Here is a 15,109-nt window from a genome sequence, read left to right as displayed (position 1 = left end):
TTTCAGACTGATAAACGTTATTGTTTTTTGTAAATGCACACTGAACCTAATGCCTGCAACATGTTACAAAAAAGCTGGGGCATGTTTGACACTGTGATACCTCACCTTTTCTGCTAACAACACTGAGTGTTTGGGAACAGACGACACGAATTGTTGAAGCTTTGAAAGTAAAATTTTTTCTCATTCTTGCTTGAAATACGATCTCAGTTGCTCAACAGTCCTGGGTTTCCATTGTCAGATTTTGCACTTTATAATGCACGACACAGTTAAGTGTCTCACATCTTTTGGAATCAGGGTTGCAAACGTATGAATTGTGAATTCTGTAATGCTCAATTATTTGTGAGACTGGTTCAGGTCATTTTTAGGGCTGGACCTTATTGTTGTATTATTGAATATCATTGAATTGTACAATGCTCATGGTATATTGTTCATGGTGTATTTGTGTGTTGAGTATGAATTAGATGTTTTAAAAATGTGATTGTATTTCATACATTATCTGATTACTTTTAACTAAGTAAAAGCTTAAATGTATCGCTTTAAAATTAAATTTACAGCAATCATGGGATTGAATGAATGTAAACATACCTTTAACAGCAAAAATCCAGACTTTATATTCTTTAGACCTGGTGTTAAACAGTTAACCACTCAGCTCACTATCTTTTCACCAGTATTCAATGTCAAATCTCTCAGTCCGTCACACTGTTAGGTGTTGTGAGATGCTCTTGCAGAGGAATGTATGTTTTTCTCTCTTAATCAAGTATGCCACCTGACTTCCTCCTCAGTTTGCTCGCTGTTCTCAAGACCTCTGCATGCCATTTAGTAAACACAAATAGCTTACAGTGCCTTTTTAATTTGACAACCAGGAGGAAAGGTAAACTCATGACTAAACCTCGGCAAATAAATTTAGACTCATAAAACACACCACAAATTACTGTTTCTACTACTGGTTGAGTATGAATTTACAGGACTCTAACACTGGGCTGTGAATTTTCTATCTATCTATCTATCTCTATATATCTATAGATAGATAGATAGATAGATAGAATGTAGTGATAACAGTTAACAGCTGCATGTGGGACAAATAAGAATATTTTGCTGTGGTGGGGTTGGCTGGGTGTGCATGCACATACGCTACGTATAATAAAATCCTGTCACTTTGCTGAGTTGACAGTCCCAGGCATCGCCCAGTCATAAGTTGGCTATTTAATGGAACAAATGCAGTCACAGCCACTCCCTCCCTCACTAATGCCAGGTCATACAGTAGATCTGTTTCATAAGGCCATGTGAAACAGTACTCTGTATTTCCTAATCAGTACAACAGTATTTTGGGATACAGAGTGATTTGTTGCCACTGTTCCTCAACCACCTAGTATCAGGTCTGCTGGCTCTGTTGATGCATGTGTCTTTTTGTCAGTTCCAGTCCCTTCAGCGGACTGTTTGTCTGTGTAGGTGTAGGCCGTGCTCGGGTCGAGCTCAGCATTACTCAGTGCTGCTGACTACTAGAAATGATCTCCCCCTCTCTCTCTGTCTTGTTTTTTTATGAGCTGCAGACTTTCCTATTATATTGCAGATTGTTTAATGTGTATTGTGCACACACTGACCTTTTGTTCCTTCTGTTTTCCTTCTCCTTTCTTTACTTTCTTTTCATCTTCCCCTCATTTTGTCTCTTTCCGCCGTCTATCCCTCCCTCTGGATTTCAGGCCGAGTCTGGCTATGGTTCAGAAACCAGTCTCAGGCGTCATGGTTCCATGTTGTCTCTCACCTCAGCAGCCAGTGCCTTGTCCGCCACGTCCACATCCTCTTTCAAGGTAAAAACATGATCACGAGAGAGTTTGAAGATGTTTAGTGCTATCAGATCATCTCAAATTTTCAGGCTACATCCACACTAATATGTTTTCATTTTAAAACAGTGATATAAAATGGAATAGATCTATCTATCTATCTATCTATAGATATATAGAGATAGATAGATAGATCTACTCACATATGGTACTCACATAAAATTATTAGAGTATTCCTGAAAAAAATCTAAAGTAACAATAGCAATGTAAATTGGCCAACAACAAAAAAGATGTGTGGTTGAAATTCATTTATTAAACAACCAGGCTTCAATTAGTCTGTTAAGCCATGAATTCAAAGTTAACACAAGAAAAAAAGCACATTTTCAGTCACTGACGTTGCATAGGTTAGACACAGCACTGAAGGACCATCTCCTCCCGTTCAGTTTAATGTCTGCCCCTGGCGCGAGCTAACACAGCAGCGACGGCTAACATCTGACACTGAGCCATTAATTGGTCCCAACAAACTAATACAGAAACTGAAACAGCTTGACTCTGTCATTAAACCTGTTTATAACTGTTAGGTAACGTAAGCAGTGTTATGCTAACAGTTAGCCCCATCACTTTGTGTTGGGATTGACCCTCACCGATTGTTCCCCAGTGCGTAGTTCACACTCCTGCAGCAGTAGCTAGTCTCATAATAAACAAAGAGAGAGCAACAGTGGAGCAGGGAGGCACTGTTGCTGTCTTCTCTGAGAGAAGCAATACATTGCACACAGCTCTACGTTGAAATAAGATGTTACCCATTCTACCCAATAGTAAAACAATAGTAAAAAAAAAAATATAGAAAAGGTCATGTTCACATGTGGGAGGTTGAGTGTGGATTACTCTGTGATGTCCAAATCATGCCCATCCATAATGCTAACAGGCCTGAAAAAGGCATATCACATAACAATTCACGTAGACTGGGCATGCACATGCTGTTGTGAACAGGAAGTAGATTGTGTCCTCTGTGTTTTTTTTTTTTTTAGTTGCAGAAAATACTGCAGAGGATGGCCAGCAATAGTAAAAAGTAACACCAGAGATTTCTTTGCTTGGACTGACAGCAAGGAGAAACTGTATATGCAGTGGAAAACTTAGATTGGGAGTTATTGCAAAGTAAATATGATAAAGACCCAATCAGGAAGCGAATGTGAGTGTCTGCGTCCTCATTTTCAGAAATCTCTGTTTCCAGGCATCGAGCCTAAAATGCAAAAGCTTGGAGTCTCAGTTTTTAGGGGTTGGAATAGGCCGGATTAGTGTGGATGCTCGGCATAAACATAGGAAAAGTTATGTGTTTTAAAATGAAAACATATTTTCACTGGCGTGGATGTACACTCAGTCTCACAGTATTTCCTTTAATACATATATAAAGTTTGGCCAAAGGCACTAAAGCACTTTCTGAAAATACCAACTGAAGATCAAGATCTGTTGTAGTACTTACTGTACTTTTATCAGTTGTTAAAATGTCAAGGATTTTGTATTTATTATTAATGATGGCTGTGTGGTTAAAACAAAAACAGAACTTACTGTCTCCTGACAGCTCTTGATTGCATCTCTTTACTTCTGTTTCTTTCTGCTCAGAAGGGGCACAGGTTGCGTGAGAAACTAGCAGAAATGGAAACCTTCCGGGACATACTGTGCAGACAAGTGGACACCCTGCAGAAATACTTTGACTCCTGTGCTGACGTTGTCTCCAAAGATGAATTTCACAGAGACAGAGGTAACCTGTGGCACAAACAACACTATTACACAACACTATTATGGAGCTTGTATTATGTGTTTAAAATGCTTTTTAATTAGTTTTAATTGGTCCAGTTTACCCCCCCAAAAACTGATATAAAGAGCAGTGTGAACACAGCAAAAGGAACTAGTTTTGATGCTTACTGGCCAATGGAAGAATTTATTGATGGGGCTGTATTTGGTCTAAGCAGTCAGAGAGTTGGAGGAGAGTATTTGGTAAGAGTCATTAAGAAAGGAAACAAAAATCAATATCCACTTACAGGGCACTTTGTGGGTTGTTTAATCTCTGAGTCAGAACCTTTCTGCACTCTTCAAAATCACTTTCATACTGAACTTGCTCTCATGAATGTTAAACAAACATGTAGTTTCATCTGAATTATGCGCTTTTTCCAGAAATTTAGTGTTACATCTTTAACTACTGAAGAATTATGAAAAAGTAGCAACCCTGGAGGAGCAAAAATACCTGTTGTATGGGTTTTAAAATGTTGCTGTTTCTTTCTTACCAGTAGTAGAGGAGGACGAAGATGACTTTCCCACCACTACAAGGCCTGATGGTGAATGTAATCACAACAACAATGGGAGCAAAGAGAAATGTGAGTTTAGCTGCAGATACAGAATGTTCATTGCTTTCAATGACTGATTCGCTTTATTGTGAAAAGCCAGAAAATCTTTTTCTTAGCAAGTAACAAAGCAGCTATCACACTCAGTTGTTTCTTTGTTTCTGTCCGTGCCAGTGTTCCCACCCGCCAGTCCCAAAGGTATGAATGGAATAGACTTCAAAGGGGAGGCCATCACCTTCAAGGCCACTACAGCAGGAATCCTCTCCACCTTGTCCCACTGCATCGAACTGATGGTCAAACGAGAGGACAGCTGGCAAAAGAGACTTGACAAGGTACAGTCGTGCACTCTGCACACATTGATTAAAATAAATGTCACTCACAGTGTGCTAAATGTCATATGAATAATAGGCAGTTTCCTGAGTGTTAGCAGCCACTGCTGCGTGGAGGTGTCGCAGACTAAGGAGCTAATTGCTACCTTTCATTGCCTTTAAGGAGCTGGTCTTACATATTAATTTTGATGGTAACGTTACTTAGAAAAATGCACACCATTATTTTTTTAAATGCTAGAAGGTGATTGAGGAGTTAAATCTGATACTGATTTGCATGTTAAGTACAGTAGCTGTATTAAATAAATAGTGTGTGAATGAACAGGTTAAACAAGCTTCGATCCCTTAGGATGTAGTTCACATCTGCTTTTATTAGTCCTTATCCCAAACTCTCCCCTGGTTATAGAATATCTGATATGGGTATGTGTTTAAAGGTCCAGTGTGTAGGATTTAGGTGGCTATATTAGTAGAAATGGAATATAAGATTATATAAATATGTTTTCTTAAGTGTACAATGACCTGAAAATAAGAACTGTATCTACGTAGGGAGCACTTCATTGTTTCTGGAGATCACCATGTTTCACCGCAGTGTTTCTACAGTAGCTAGATAGCTAGATAGATAGATAGATAGATAGAGCCATTCACATTTAGGGTTTTTGTGTCAGCCACCGAATTAAGTAGCCCAACTGCAGTGAGCAGTTAAACTGATTTGTAACATGAAGTTGTAAAATGAGGCAGTGCTGATCAAATATGAACCAAGATTCTGTTAATGCGATGCCTGTTCCTTGTCAAAAATGTTTTCAGAAACAAATATCAGCTTACCTTTTAACTGAAATTCGAGATCGTTTGTTACCAGCCAACTGCCATATTGTGTCCTGGGGAAAAACAGACAAGATTGCACCCACCAGCAGGCGTTTATTTTTCTGGTGCAGTGCATTCTGATAGTTGTAGGTTTTCTCCCTATTGAACACAAGGTGTGCCACAGCCCTTTTTTGTTTGCTCTGGTCATGCAGCACTAATTTCAAAAGTATTTGCGCCCTTGTACTGTAGCATGGTTTTATGAGAGGACCGTCTTCCCAGCGATGAAATACTTCCTTAATGGCTAAAGCTCAGTGATTCAAAATAATCAACATGCTTACTAGCAGCACAAATGCACCTGTTGCCCATAATGAGCTTAAACACTTTTGTTATTTGAGCTATTTTTTCATGTGTTTGGAGTTCCCATAACACTCTTCCATTCATTGATTCTGCTTTGACTAGAGGCCGGCCTGTGTCTTTAAAGGTGCGCTCTAGAGCTCTTCATGCTTACATCCTGATCAACGCGGCCAATGTTGTCAAACCAGTTTTTTTTTTTTCCTGTGTGTAAAGGCATGCTGCCCAACCCTAAAACATTGAAAAGCCGGGAAGTGCTTTCAGTTAGTTAGCCTGCTCGAGTGAAACTACCTCAGTCCTATCAGTGTTTGGTTATGTGTGTGTGTGTGTGTGTGTGTGTGAAGTTTAGCTGCTGATGTGGAGTAGGGAAATAGAAGTAGTTCAGAACACACGCTCCTAAAGGAACACGACACACCCGCTCAGACTCGTACAGAGAGTGAATTAGAAAATGACTGCTAAGACTTCATGGTGCAGTTTGTGGAAGCCTTCGCTACAAAGGAGGACAGAGCAGCTCAAATACCAGACACAGAGATGGATACCTCTACAGACATGTAGTCTCCTCTTTAAAGTAAGTTTCTATCTGTCTGTCGGTATGTTGGCTACAGGCAGCTGACAACAGGATCACCCTCTGTTTATTTTGTGCCAAGTGTTATACGTCCACACCTTCCTGTGTACACTTTGTTTGGTTTCATAGTCTTGCTCTGTCTGGCTTTTCTCCTGTTAAGTATTTTTGAGAAAACACTATTGTTTTAGCTTCTTCTTATTGCTGTGTGGATAAACTGTGTCTGGACTGTGACAAGTTTCTCATGCAGAGTTGAGCTGTTTCAGTCTACATAGTAAATGTTATTGTTTTATAATTAATTTGCTGTCTTTCTAGAGTTTCATAGCCTTTAAGTAATAAATGGTGAAAACAGTAGATAATCCACTCTCTGTAGTTCTTCACTGTGTTGCTGTAGCCTGTTGTTTCTAGCCTCTGGCAGGGATCGAGACATTAGGTAAAACCTGTTTGAGAGCGCACACAGCTGAATGATGTGGTGGGTTTGCCCAGTTGTTTGTGACATGCAGACCTCTCTTTTCTTCCCCTTTCTTGCAACTCTTTACTGTAGCCTGATCAAAGGAGCATTGTGACTGAGGCAGTGATGTTTTCCTGCTCTGTAACGCTGAATTCCTGTTGTTCGTTGTCTAAATGAGGAGGATCAGCAGATCTATTTTAAACACAGCACAGATGTTTTCATGGGCGTTACATGCTGTCATGGTTATTTATTGTTTAATACAACTGCACCAACAGCTCTCGTTTCTCTCTCTCTTCGTGTTTAGGAGCTGGAGAAGAGGAGGAGGGTAGAAGATGCCTACAAGTCAGCTGTGAATGAACTGAAGAAAAAGTCACACTACGGAGGCCCAGACTACGAGGCAAGATGAAAATGAATTAATTAGAAACAGCCGCGCAAGCCAAAGCAGTCCCATGTCTCCCAGCATGTGCATTTTTATCATTCTGCTTCTTTGTCGGGGCTGTTCTCGCAGTATTCTTATATTGCTGACATTTGCTCTTCACAGGAGGGGCCCAACAGTCTGATCAATGAGGACGAGTTCTTCGATGCGGTGGAAGCTGCGCTGGACAGACAGGACAAGATAGAAGAGCAGGTGTGATGAAGATCATTGTAAAACACAGTTTTAACATTACGCTCAGGGATGCTGCCTGTCTCTGTGGTATCTTCTTCATCTTCTCTCTCTAACTAAACTCTAACTCTCTGTTCCTCAGTGCCAGTCAGAGAAGGTCAGGATACCTCGATTAACTCCGGTTCCTCCAGGAGACGTCTACTCCACCATCGGCACATACCGGTTTGCCGCCAAGGTGCTTAACACATTTATTATTTTCTCTTAAATGTATACAGCATTTCTAGAGTATGTTGCTTCAGAATCGTGATGTATTTCGAGTAACATGACATAGGCAGGCTGGACATACAAGTTTATGGGCAGGATATAACGTTGGGCAGAATTTGATTTGATCGTTGAAAAGCTGAAAATACAGTGGTTTAAAGTTGGATGCTGGTCTCCATTCATTCGTAGAGGAAGACCCGCCAAAGCTCATCGTATGCTTTATGTTTTAGCTGAAGTAGTCCACTGTAAAATGCCTTGCACATAATCCAGAGCTGTCACAGACAACACTTTCCCTAAAATAGATAGACTTAAGCCAGCGAGCTTATAACTAGAGATGTTCCGATACCAATTACGATACTTGAACTTGCGTATTGGCCAATACTGAGTACTGAGTTGATACAATTGCGTTAAAAAAATTACAAAGCTGTATAGTACTAACCTTGTATTGATGTGAAATGATTGCTATCATTGTTGTATGCTTACGGCTAACATTACACTAATTCATGGAAATAAATTCTTCTTTTCAGCTCTAGAACAGAAATTGTCAGTTGCTACTCAGCACAACTCTTTGTGTGAGCTACTGTTTTAGAGCAGCAGAGAAGAATTGATTAACTAACGTTTTATCCTGGTGTGAATCTACCTTAACGTTTATTCATAGATTAGGTAGTATCAGATCTCCGCACTCCTGATACCTTATCCAGCATTTGTAACAGTATCGGAGGCTTTTCTGATACTGATATTGGTATGAGCACAGCTCAACCTGTAACCACTGTATTCAGGTGAAACGGAGCAAGGTCTGAGTTGACTAACACCCAAAGACACAGTGATGATTCATGCTGTTGGTAGCTTGCTAAGTTTGTGGCTAAGAGTTGCAGGTCGGTTGGTGGGTGGATGTCATGATATTATTGGATGAAACTGGCTGGTACAAACTTAAGTAAGCACATGTCATATTTAGTTTAACAGGAAGAAAGCATGATTGGATTTTGATATAAGCATCTAGAGTGCCCCAGGAATGAGTCCTAATGAGAAAAACGTCATCCCTGAAGCACTCTGGTGTTAAACAAGGGCACAGTATGACTCAGGATGTAATCTACAAGGGTTTAAAGGGCGCTTTTCATTTCATCTAGACTTAAATGCTACCGGTTGCTGCTTTTTGCAATATCTCATTGCTTTCTGAAGCTTGGTCAGCTTACCACCAATGTGTCATGTCTATAAACTCTGCAACTGCAGCTTATGTGCTTCTTACAATGTGTCCATACTTCAACTTTATCTGTTCACACAGCAATTCAGTTTGTGCATATTGCAGTAATTCAAAGCTTGTGTAACATCTTCATATGAAATGCTACTTGGGCAGGTTGTAGTTGCGGCCTCTGGACTGCTGCTGGCTGCCTCTCTCTGTTTTGTTCCTTATTCTTTTCTGTTTCGATCTTCCTCCTCTGCTGTATAGCCCCATAGCCATTCTTCTTCCCTGTCCTCCGTTGAGCTAGTCAGTGCCTCAGACGACATTCACAGATTCAGCGCTCAGGTACTGTATTTGGTCAGCAGCGAGCCCCTGTATCTGCAGGGGGATGCAAACACCTGCTGCTTTCCACCGCAGTCAGAGCGAGCATGAGCAAAGAGCATGAGAATGTCTTCTAACCACTCTCTCCAGGATTTCACAAACGTTTCTTTTGCTTTGGGCAGCATGTTACAGTGGGTTTTTAAAGTCTTTATGATATTATGTAATGCACTAGAACAAAGAAAACCTGACTGGACAAAATTGAAATTGCTGGAGTGACTGAAAGTTTTCTGACAGTTGTCATCATACCACTGATAAGAAAAATGTCAGTCCATTGCTGCATGACTGGATTCAAGTTAAAGCTCTTCATTTCCGCCGCCTCCTTTGCTCACATCACTCTGTCCCCCACAGCATGAGCAGGCACGACTCCAGACTGGCTATGCACTGTGTTGTTGATGCATTGTTCGGTTGTTGAATAACACCCCCAAGCAGGATCAAGTGTTATATACATATTTGGTTCCAGCTCAGTGGCTAATGTATTTGCTTAAGGAATTCTTAAGATTCTTAAAGAGAAATAGTTTTTAATGTTTGCTTCCTGTGATATTATCAGAACCTCTGAAATAAAATACCAGCACGGGTGCTTGAGGTGCTGATTGCTCAAGACTATAAATCATTAAACTTGAGCATAGCATCCCTAATACAGTTTCTTTCTCTTCTCCCCCAACTGTGTCCTGTTTCAAAGCATGTCCTCAAATAGGCAGGTAAAGAACAGTGGAAAAACTCTCTCTGACATGTGAATTCAATCGATACCTGTCGGTCTCTTAGGTGGAGGAGATGGTGCAGAATCATATGACTTACTCTCTTCAGGATGTGGGTGGAGATGCCAACTGGCAGCTTGTAATAGAAGAAGGAGAGATGAAGGTGAGTACAGAGGAGAGAAGCTGCATATGAATCATTTCCCTCGATTCCTAGCTCTGAATATTTAAGTCTTGTTCACTTTTTCCAAGGTGCTGTGGTTGGAAGTGAAAGTGGTGATAATGAATTTATCAGCTAGTGGAGAGGAAGTGAAATATTTAAAGTAAAGATATTCTTGCCAGACAAAAAATGAATTTATAAAATATATAATCAATATAATCAGTACTTTATTCATTCTTATTCTCATTTTTATTATTGTTAGTAACACTATGAAAATAATAATTACACTGTCTTTAGTTTTCAAACTGAAAAATCAGCTCAAGATTTATTTATTTATTATTATTTATTAGTCAGTGGTAGAGTTAAAGGAATACTTCACCCACAAAATGACCATTTGTATTTTAATTACTCACCCCATGTTACGTTAAATTTGAAGAAGATGATTTTTTTTTCTTGCATTCTTGATGAAAAGTAAAGGTGAACCGCGTTTAACAATAGCTAAACTATATCAAAACATTAGTTTACAAACCCTCCAACAACTCATGCAGTGTAATCTAAGTCTCATTTATCAGTCCTACGTTCAGTGCTTCCTAAACACATGCATTTTTGCGATAAATCTTATAATATAAAACACTTCCACCCACAAGTAGCATGCCATCATTATGCCTCAGGACGCTACTCGACCGTGAAAATGCATGTGTTTGGGTAGTACTGAGCATACGGCTGGATAAATGAGATTTGGATTATACTGCATGAGTTGTGTGAGAGTTTGGAAATGGCTGTTTTGATATAGTTTTGCTGTCCGATGCTTTGACTTCAGTTGATTAAGTATGTTTGCCGTTTTTGGATTCTCCGTTCACTGTGGAGGCATGCGGGAATAGCAAAGTTTTCTTCATAACTTCAAGGTAATGCGGTGAGTGATTGACCTACACATGATTGCAAATGGTCATGTTTTTTTGGGTGAAGGATTCCTTTAAGAGGATCCTTCAAGATATGACTTGTAGTCAGGCTGCAAATATGTTTATAGTAATGATATTACTTCCAATGTGTTTAGTTCTCTCACAATTTCGTATTACTTCTTGGTCTAGAACTCTTGTTCAATTATGCAATCTTTGATTTTATCTTTTTCTTTTTCTGTATGATTGTTGTTATTTAATATGAGCGATATCTTCAGAAGCCACTTTTGGCTTCTAACCTCTCCTTAATTTTCTTTTTTCCTGTCTTTTCAATACATGTATGTGCAAATAAATAAATTGAACTAAACCGTGTCACGCTCTGCCCTTTGTGTAACAGGTGTATAGGAGAGAAGTAGAGGAGAACGGTATTGTGCTCGACCCCCTCAAAGCTACACATTCTGTGAAGGGGGTCACAGGACATGAGGTCTGCCACTACTTCTGGGACACAGCTGTCCGAATGGACTGGGAGAGTAAGTTCACTGTTTCAGAACTCACCATAACATGAACACTGTGTGACTGTGCCTGTGTTAGATATCATGAACTGACTGAACTCTTCATCCCTCAGCCACCATTGAAAATTTCAACGTTGTGGAAACACTCTCCGACAATGCCGTCATTGTTTACCAAACGCACAAGGTAAATTGACTACTTGGCGGTTTAGATGTTTCTGGAACATGTTGCACTTTTTATCAGTTTTATTCTGCAGCCTTTTTGATTGCTAACTAAATGCCTTTGGTTGTGTTTCAGAGAGTGTGGCCAGCCTCTCAGAGAGACGTGCTCTATCTATCAGCCATCAGGAAGATATTGGCAACAAATGAAAATGACCCTGACACATGGCTGGTCTGCAACTTCTCTGTGGACCACGACAATGCCCTTGTAAGATTATAACAGTACACCTGTTAATATCATGCAGTGGAATGATCAGGCATCCAAGCACTGTGATTAGATTTGAAATAAATTTGATTACTTCAGCATGTAATTACAAACATCCCTTAGTCAAACAATACTTTGTTTTGTGGCTCTTTTCATGGGTAAATTTATAAAAAGAATAGTTTCACACTTCTTAACACCAGTCACTCTTTCAGTTTAGCTTCAGTGAGATCGGTGCCAGCTTTGACATTGATTTTACTTACATTTTTGTTTTGCCTTCAGCCCACAAACAGGTGTGTTCGTGCCAAAATCAACGTTGCTATGATCTGTCAAACGCTGGTCAGCCCACCAGAGGGAGATAAAGAGATCAGCAGAGACAACATCCTTTGTAAGATCACCTACGTTGCCAATGGTGAGTGCCTCTCCAGCCTAATAAGGATTTGATCTCAGTGCATATGCCTCTGGCAAGATCAACAGCCAACAGAACAACGCCTCTCTATCATCATCGATCTGTCAACACCCAACCTACTGTAAATGCCAGAGGGAAGTGTTAAGCTGCCTAACCCTTCATCAGTTCGGGTCATATTGTTATTTGTTGCCAACAGACAGTCTGTAATTAAAGTCACCAAGTTATCTATCTGATATCCTGGCTAATGCATCTGTTAAATGGTAAAGATAGATTGTGTTTGTGAGTGATAGCCTGAGGTCCCATCAGCCTAAATAAATACGGCTTCAATGTTTACTCGAGTCAGCCCGCATGAATGTAGCTGGGTGGGTGTTTTGTTGACTTAGTGAAATGTGAGCAGCTGTTTTAACCAGCGAGAAATAGCTGCAGGTCACAAAGGGGCCTGAAAGAAAACAAGCAGATATTTATCCATTGTAGCTGTGAAAACTATAATGCTGTCAGAAAACTACCCCCAGCTGGCTTCTCTTTTCTTTTGTTGTTTTTTTTTTTTTTTTTATAATTATTTTTATTATTATGAGTGCCACACATTGGGTTACTGCGTTGCTATTGTTTGTGCTGCACCTTCTGCTGATTGGTCTTTGTTTAGCTGGTAGCGAGCACTGAAGGGAGACAGTCTGCATGCTTGTGTCTTTGAAATGTCAGCCCAGACATGCACAGCATCTCCCCCTCCCCTGACTTCCTGTAGACGGGTTTATTGTGACATAAAGCAGCGCTGCAGAAGGAATCCTGAGCCGGTTTATTGTTAGAGGAGCCAGGCAGGTCATGGGAGTTTATTTGAAACAATAAAATGTGCATTGTCCTCACCACTAGAGGGCTCCATAGACCTCTGTCTATACAACATCTGTACACTGAGGATTTATGACTAATTATGACTAATAGCTTCCTGATAATTTCCCTCTCTGTGGCTGCAGTAAACCCAGGCGGCTGGGCTCCAGCGTCAGTCCTCAGAGCCGTGGCCAAGAGAGAGTATCCCAAGTTCCTCAAACGGTTCACCTCCTACGTGCAGGAGAAAACTGCTGGGAAGCCTATCCTCTTCTGAGCACAGAGGTAACCAGGAAGCCATCTTGTTTTACAACTGAGAGAGCAGCTACACTGATAATATTCATTTCTCTATTACTGGATGGGATGGGATCAGATGTACAGAGCCTGTTAATATTTCAGTTCAGTTTTGTTAACATCTCTGGGCTTTTTCATCTTCTCTTTACTGACAGGTCCATGGAGGGTTTCCCACTGAAGAGACTACATTGTTCAGCGTTGAACCGGCTCTGAATGACTACATGACCCATCCACCTGTCAGTCAGAATGTGTTTTCAGCCTCCTACGTGCAGGACACCTTATCATCCAGGACGTCCCCCCAGGGCACCTGCTTGTAGAAGAGACTGGTTTTATGGCTTTAATCCATCAGTAGTTGTCACCTCAGCCACGTCATCATGGCGTAACACCATCTGTTGGTCATGGGTACACATGTATGTAAAATTCTAGAGTTTCCTAAGTGGTTTTTTGAAATGTTGTTACCAATTATTTGCTTTGTTTTTGTAAATTGTTTTGTACATTTCTTATGATTACATACTTCTTGACTTTTTTTTGGGGGGGGGGGGGGTGGGGGGTTCGCTTTAATCACTAGTATTACAGCTACTTGTTTTGCTGCTGCTAAAGTAACTACCATGAGAGAGGAAAGTAGACATAGACAGGATAGAAAGCATTGATGAGGTGTGGTACAGTTTCTCCTCTTTATTGCCTTCTCCTGTCCCTCTGGTGATGACTCTCTTTGTAGTTTGATGGGGGGCCAGAGCCTAAAGCTTTGAAATCTTTATATTTCTAGGGACACAATGTATTGTACAGAGAAAACAGAATACGTTTTCAGTTAGTTTACTATTGTGAGAAATGTGAATTGACTGTTAAATGCTTGAATTTGATGACAGCAGTGGGCCAAGGAAACCTGAAGTGGGAGATAAAGAGCATTTGCTAAGTCTTTAAAGTCATGTTGGACAATATTTTTGACACGGTTGAAGTGATAATCAATAATTGGATATCAGAGATGTAGTTGACTGTGGTCTATAGATGCTAAGCTGCGGCCTGTTTTCAGTGTGTATCTGTCTTTAACCTCCATGTAATGTACGGTTTCTGATAGATATTTGCAAACGGCCAGCCATAGCGTCTGATGTACAGATTCCTCTCTTTCATTGAGAGACGAATGGATACATTTTGTACACCCTGGGTTGTTTTTCATTGTTTTCAGCCCCTGATGAGGCAGAAAAAAATCTGTCTGTGCATTCTTAAGGGTCAGGTTTGTAAATTAGTACCACTGCTATTGTGCAGGATACGGTAAAGTTGTAAAATGTTGAGTAGGATATCAGCTACACCCTAGACTCTTAGTCATACTCTAACATTACATTTCACACGCCACACTACAGTGCAGTGGCCTCCTGCCCTTTGACTGATAAACTACCCCCAGAATGCCTTAGACACCAGGAGGAACCCTAAAAAAATCCTGGTTATCTTTACTGTACAGCCACCAGATGTGCATTTATCAACACTGAAATGAAGCGGGGGTGGAGGAAAGGTCAGCATTTCACATCATCTTACCTCAAGATTTAAATTTACTCTAGGTTGTGTTAGATGCCATCAAAAGTTGGGAGTTTTGCAATCAGTAGATCTGCACGGTGGAACAGTCACCGTCAGATTTTTTTGGGGGTCTAAGGGGTCGGAGGTTAGGAAGGATCTGGATAATTGTTTTGCTGATAATTACAAAAGCTAGATCTATGAGCAGTGTCAGCTTAAGAATGCATTTAGTGTTTTTAATTTTGATATCTCGTCAGTAATCTACACACTTTGTATATTTCTAAGTTGTACATCAGAAGTGTTATTATTTGCACTAAATGTAATGCAATTTGACAATGTTCTGTAAATTAAAATTGTTACACGATA

The 15,109-nt window shown here is 40.3% G+C and overlaps 2 protein-coding genes across 5 annotated transcripts in view; one reads left to right on the top strand and one right to left on the bottom strand.

Moving 5' to 3' along the window:
- polk (polymerase (DNA directed) kappa) overlaps positions 1-1,701 on the bottom strand; it is a 22,319-nt gene extending 20,618 nt beyond the window's left edge. The window contains exon 1 of the mRNA XM_078170769.1: positions 1,602-1,701. The gene's annotated coding sequence lies outside the window, so the exon portion shown is untranslated. The remainder of the gene's footprint in view (positions 1-1,601) is intronic.
- The window catches only part of LOC117252215 (ceramide transfer protein-like), a 25,242-nt gene extending 10,133 nt beyond the window's left edge, over positions 1-15,109 (top strand). For 2 of the 4 annotated variants that reach the window (XM_033618941.2, XM_033618946.2), the window contains 15 exons: positions 1,701-1,808; positions 3,402-3,540; positions 4,067-4,153; positions 4,295-4,452; positions 6,916-7,008; positions 7,153-7,239; positions 7,358-7,450; positions 8,924-9,001; positions 9,800-9,895; positions 11,183-11,315; positions 11,411-11,481; positions 11,593-11,721; positions 11,998-12,127; positions 13,093-13,228; positions 13,393-15,109. In XM_033618941.2, the coding sequence (XP_033474832.1) occupies positions 1,701-1,808; positions 3,402-3,540; positions 4,067-4,153; positions 4,295-4,452; positions 6,916-7,008; positions 7,153-7,239; positions 7,358-7,450; positions 8,924-9,001; positions 9,800-9,895; positions 11,183-11,315; positions 11,411-11,481; positions 11,593-11,721; positions 11,998-12,127; positions 13,093-13,220 (1,530 nt within the window). In that variant the 3' untranslated portion in view covers positions 13,221-13,228; positions 13,393-15,109. The remainder of the gene's footprint in view (positions 1-1,700; positions 1,809-3,401; positions 3,541-4,066; positions 4,154-4,294; positions 4,453-6,915; positions 7,009-7,152; positions 7,240-7,357; positions 7,451-8,923; positions 9,002-9,799; positions 9,896-11,182; positions 11,316-11,410; positions 11,482-11,592; positions 11,722-11,997; positions 12,128-13,092; positions 13,229-13,392) is intronic. The other 2 variants (XM_033618942.2, XM_033618945.2) reach the window with 2 other exon arrangements.

The sequence above is a fragment of the Epinephelus lanceolatus genome, chromosome 9, assembly GCF_041903045.1.
Source record: "Epinephelus lanceolatus isolate andai-2023 chromosome 9, ASM4190304v1, whole genome shotgun sequence".
Classification (NCBI taxonomy): Eukaryota; Metazoa; Chordata; class Actinopteri; order Perciformes; family Serranidae; genus Epinephelus; species Epinephelus lanceolatus.
This window is presented reverse-complemented; position numbering and strand designations above follow the sequence as displayed.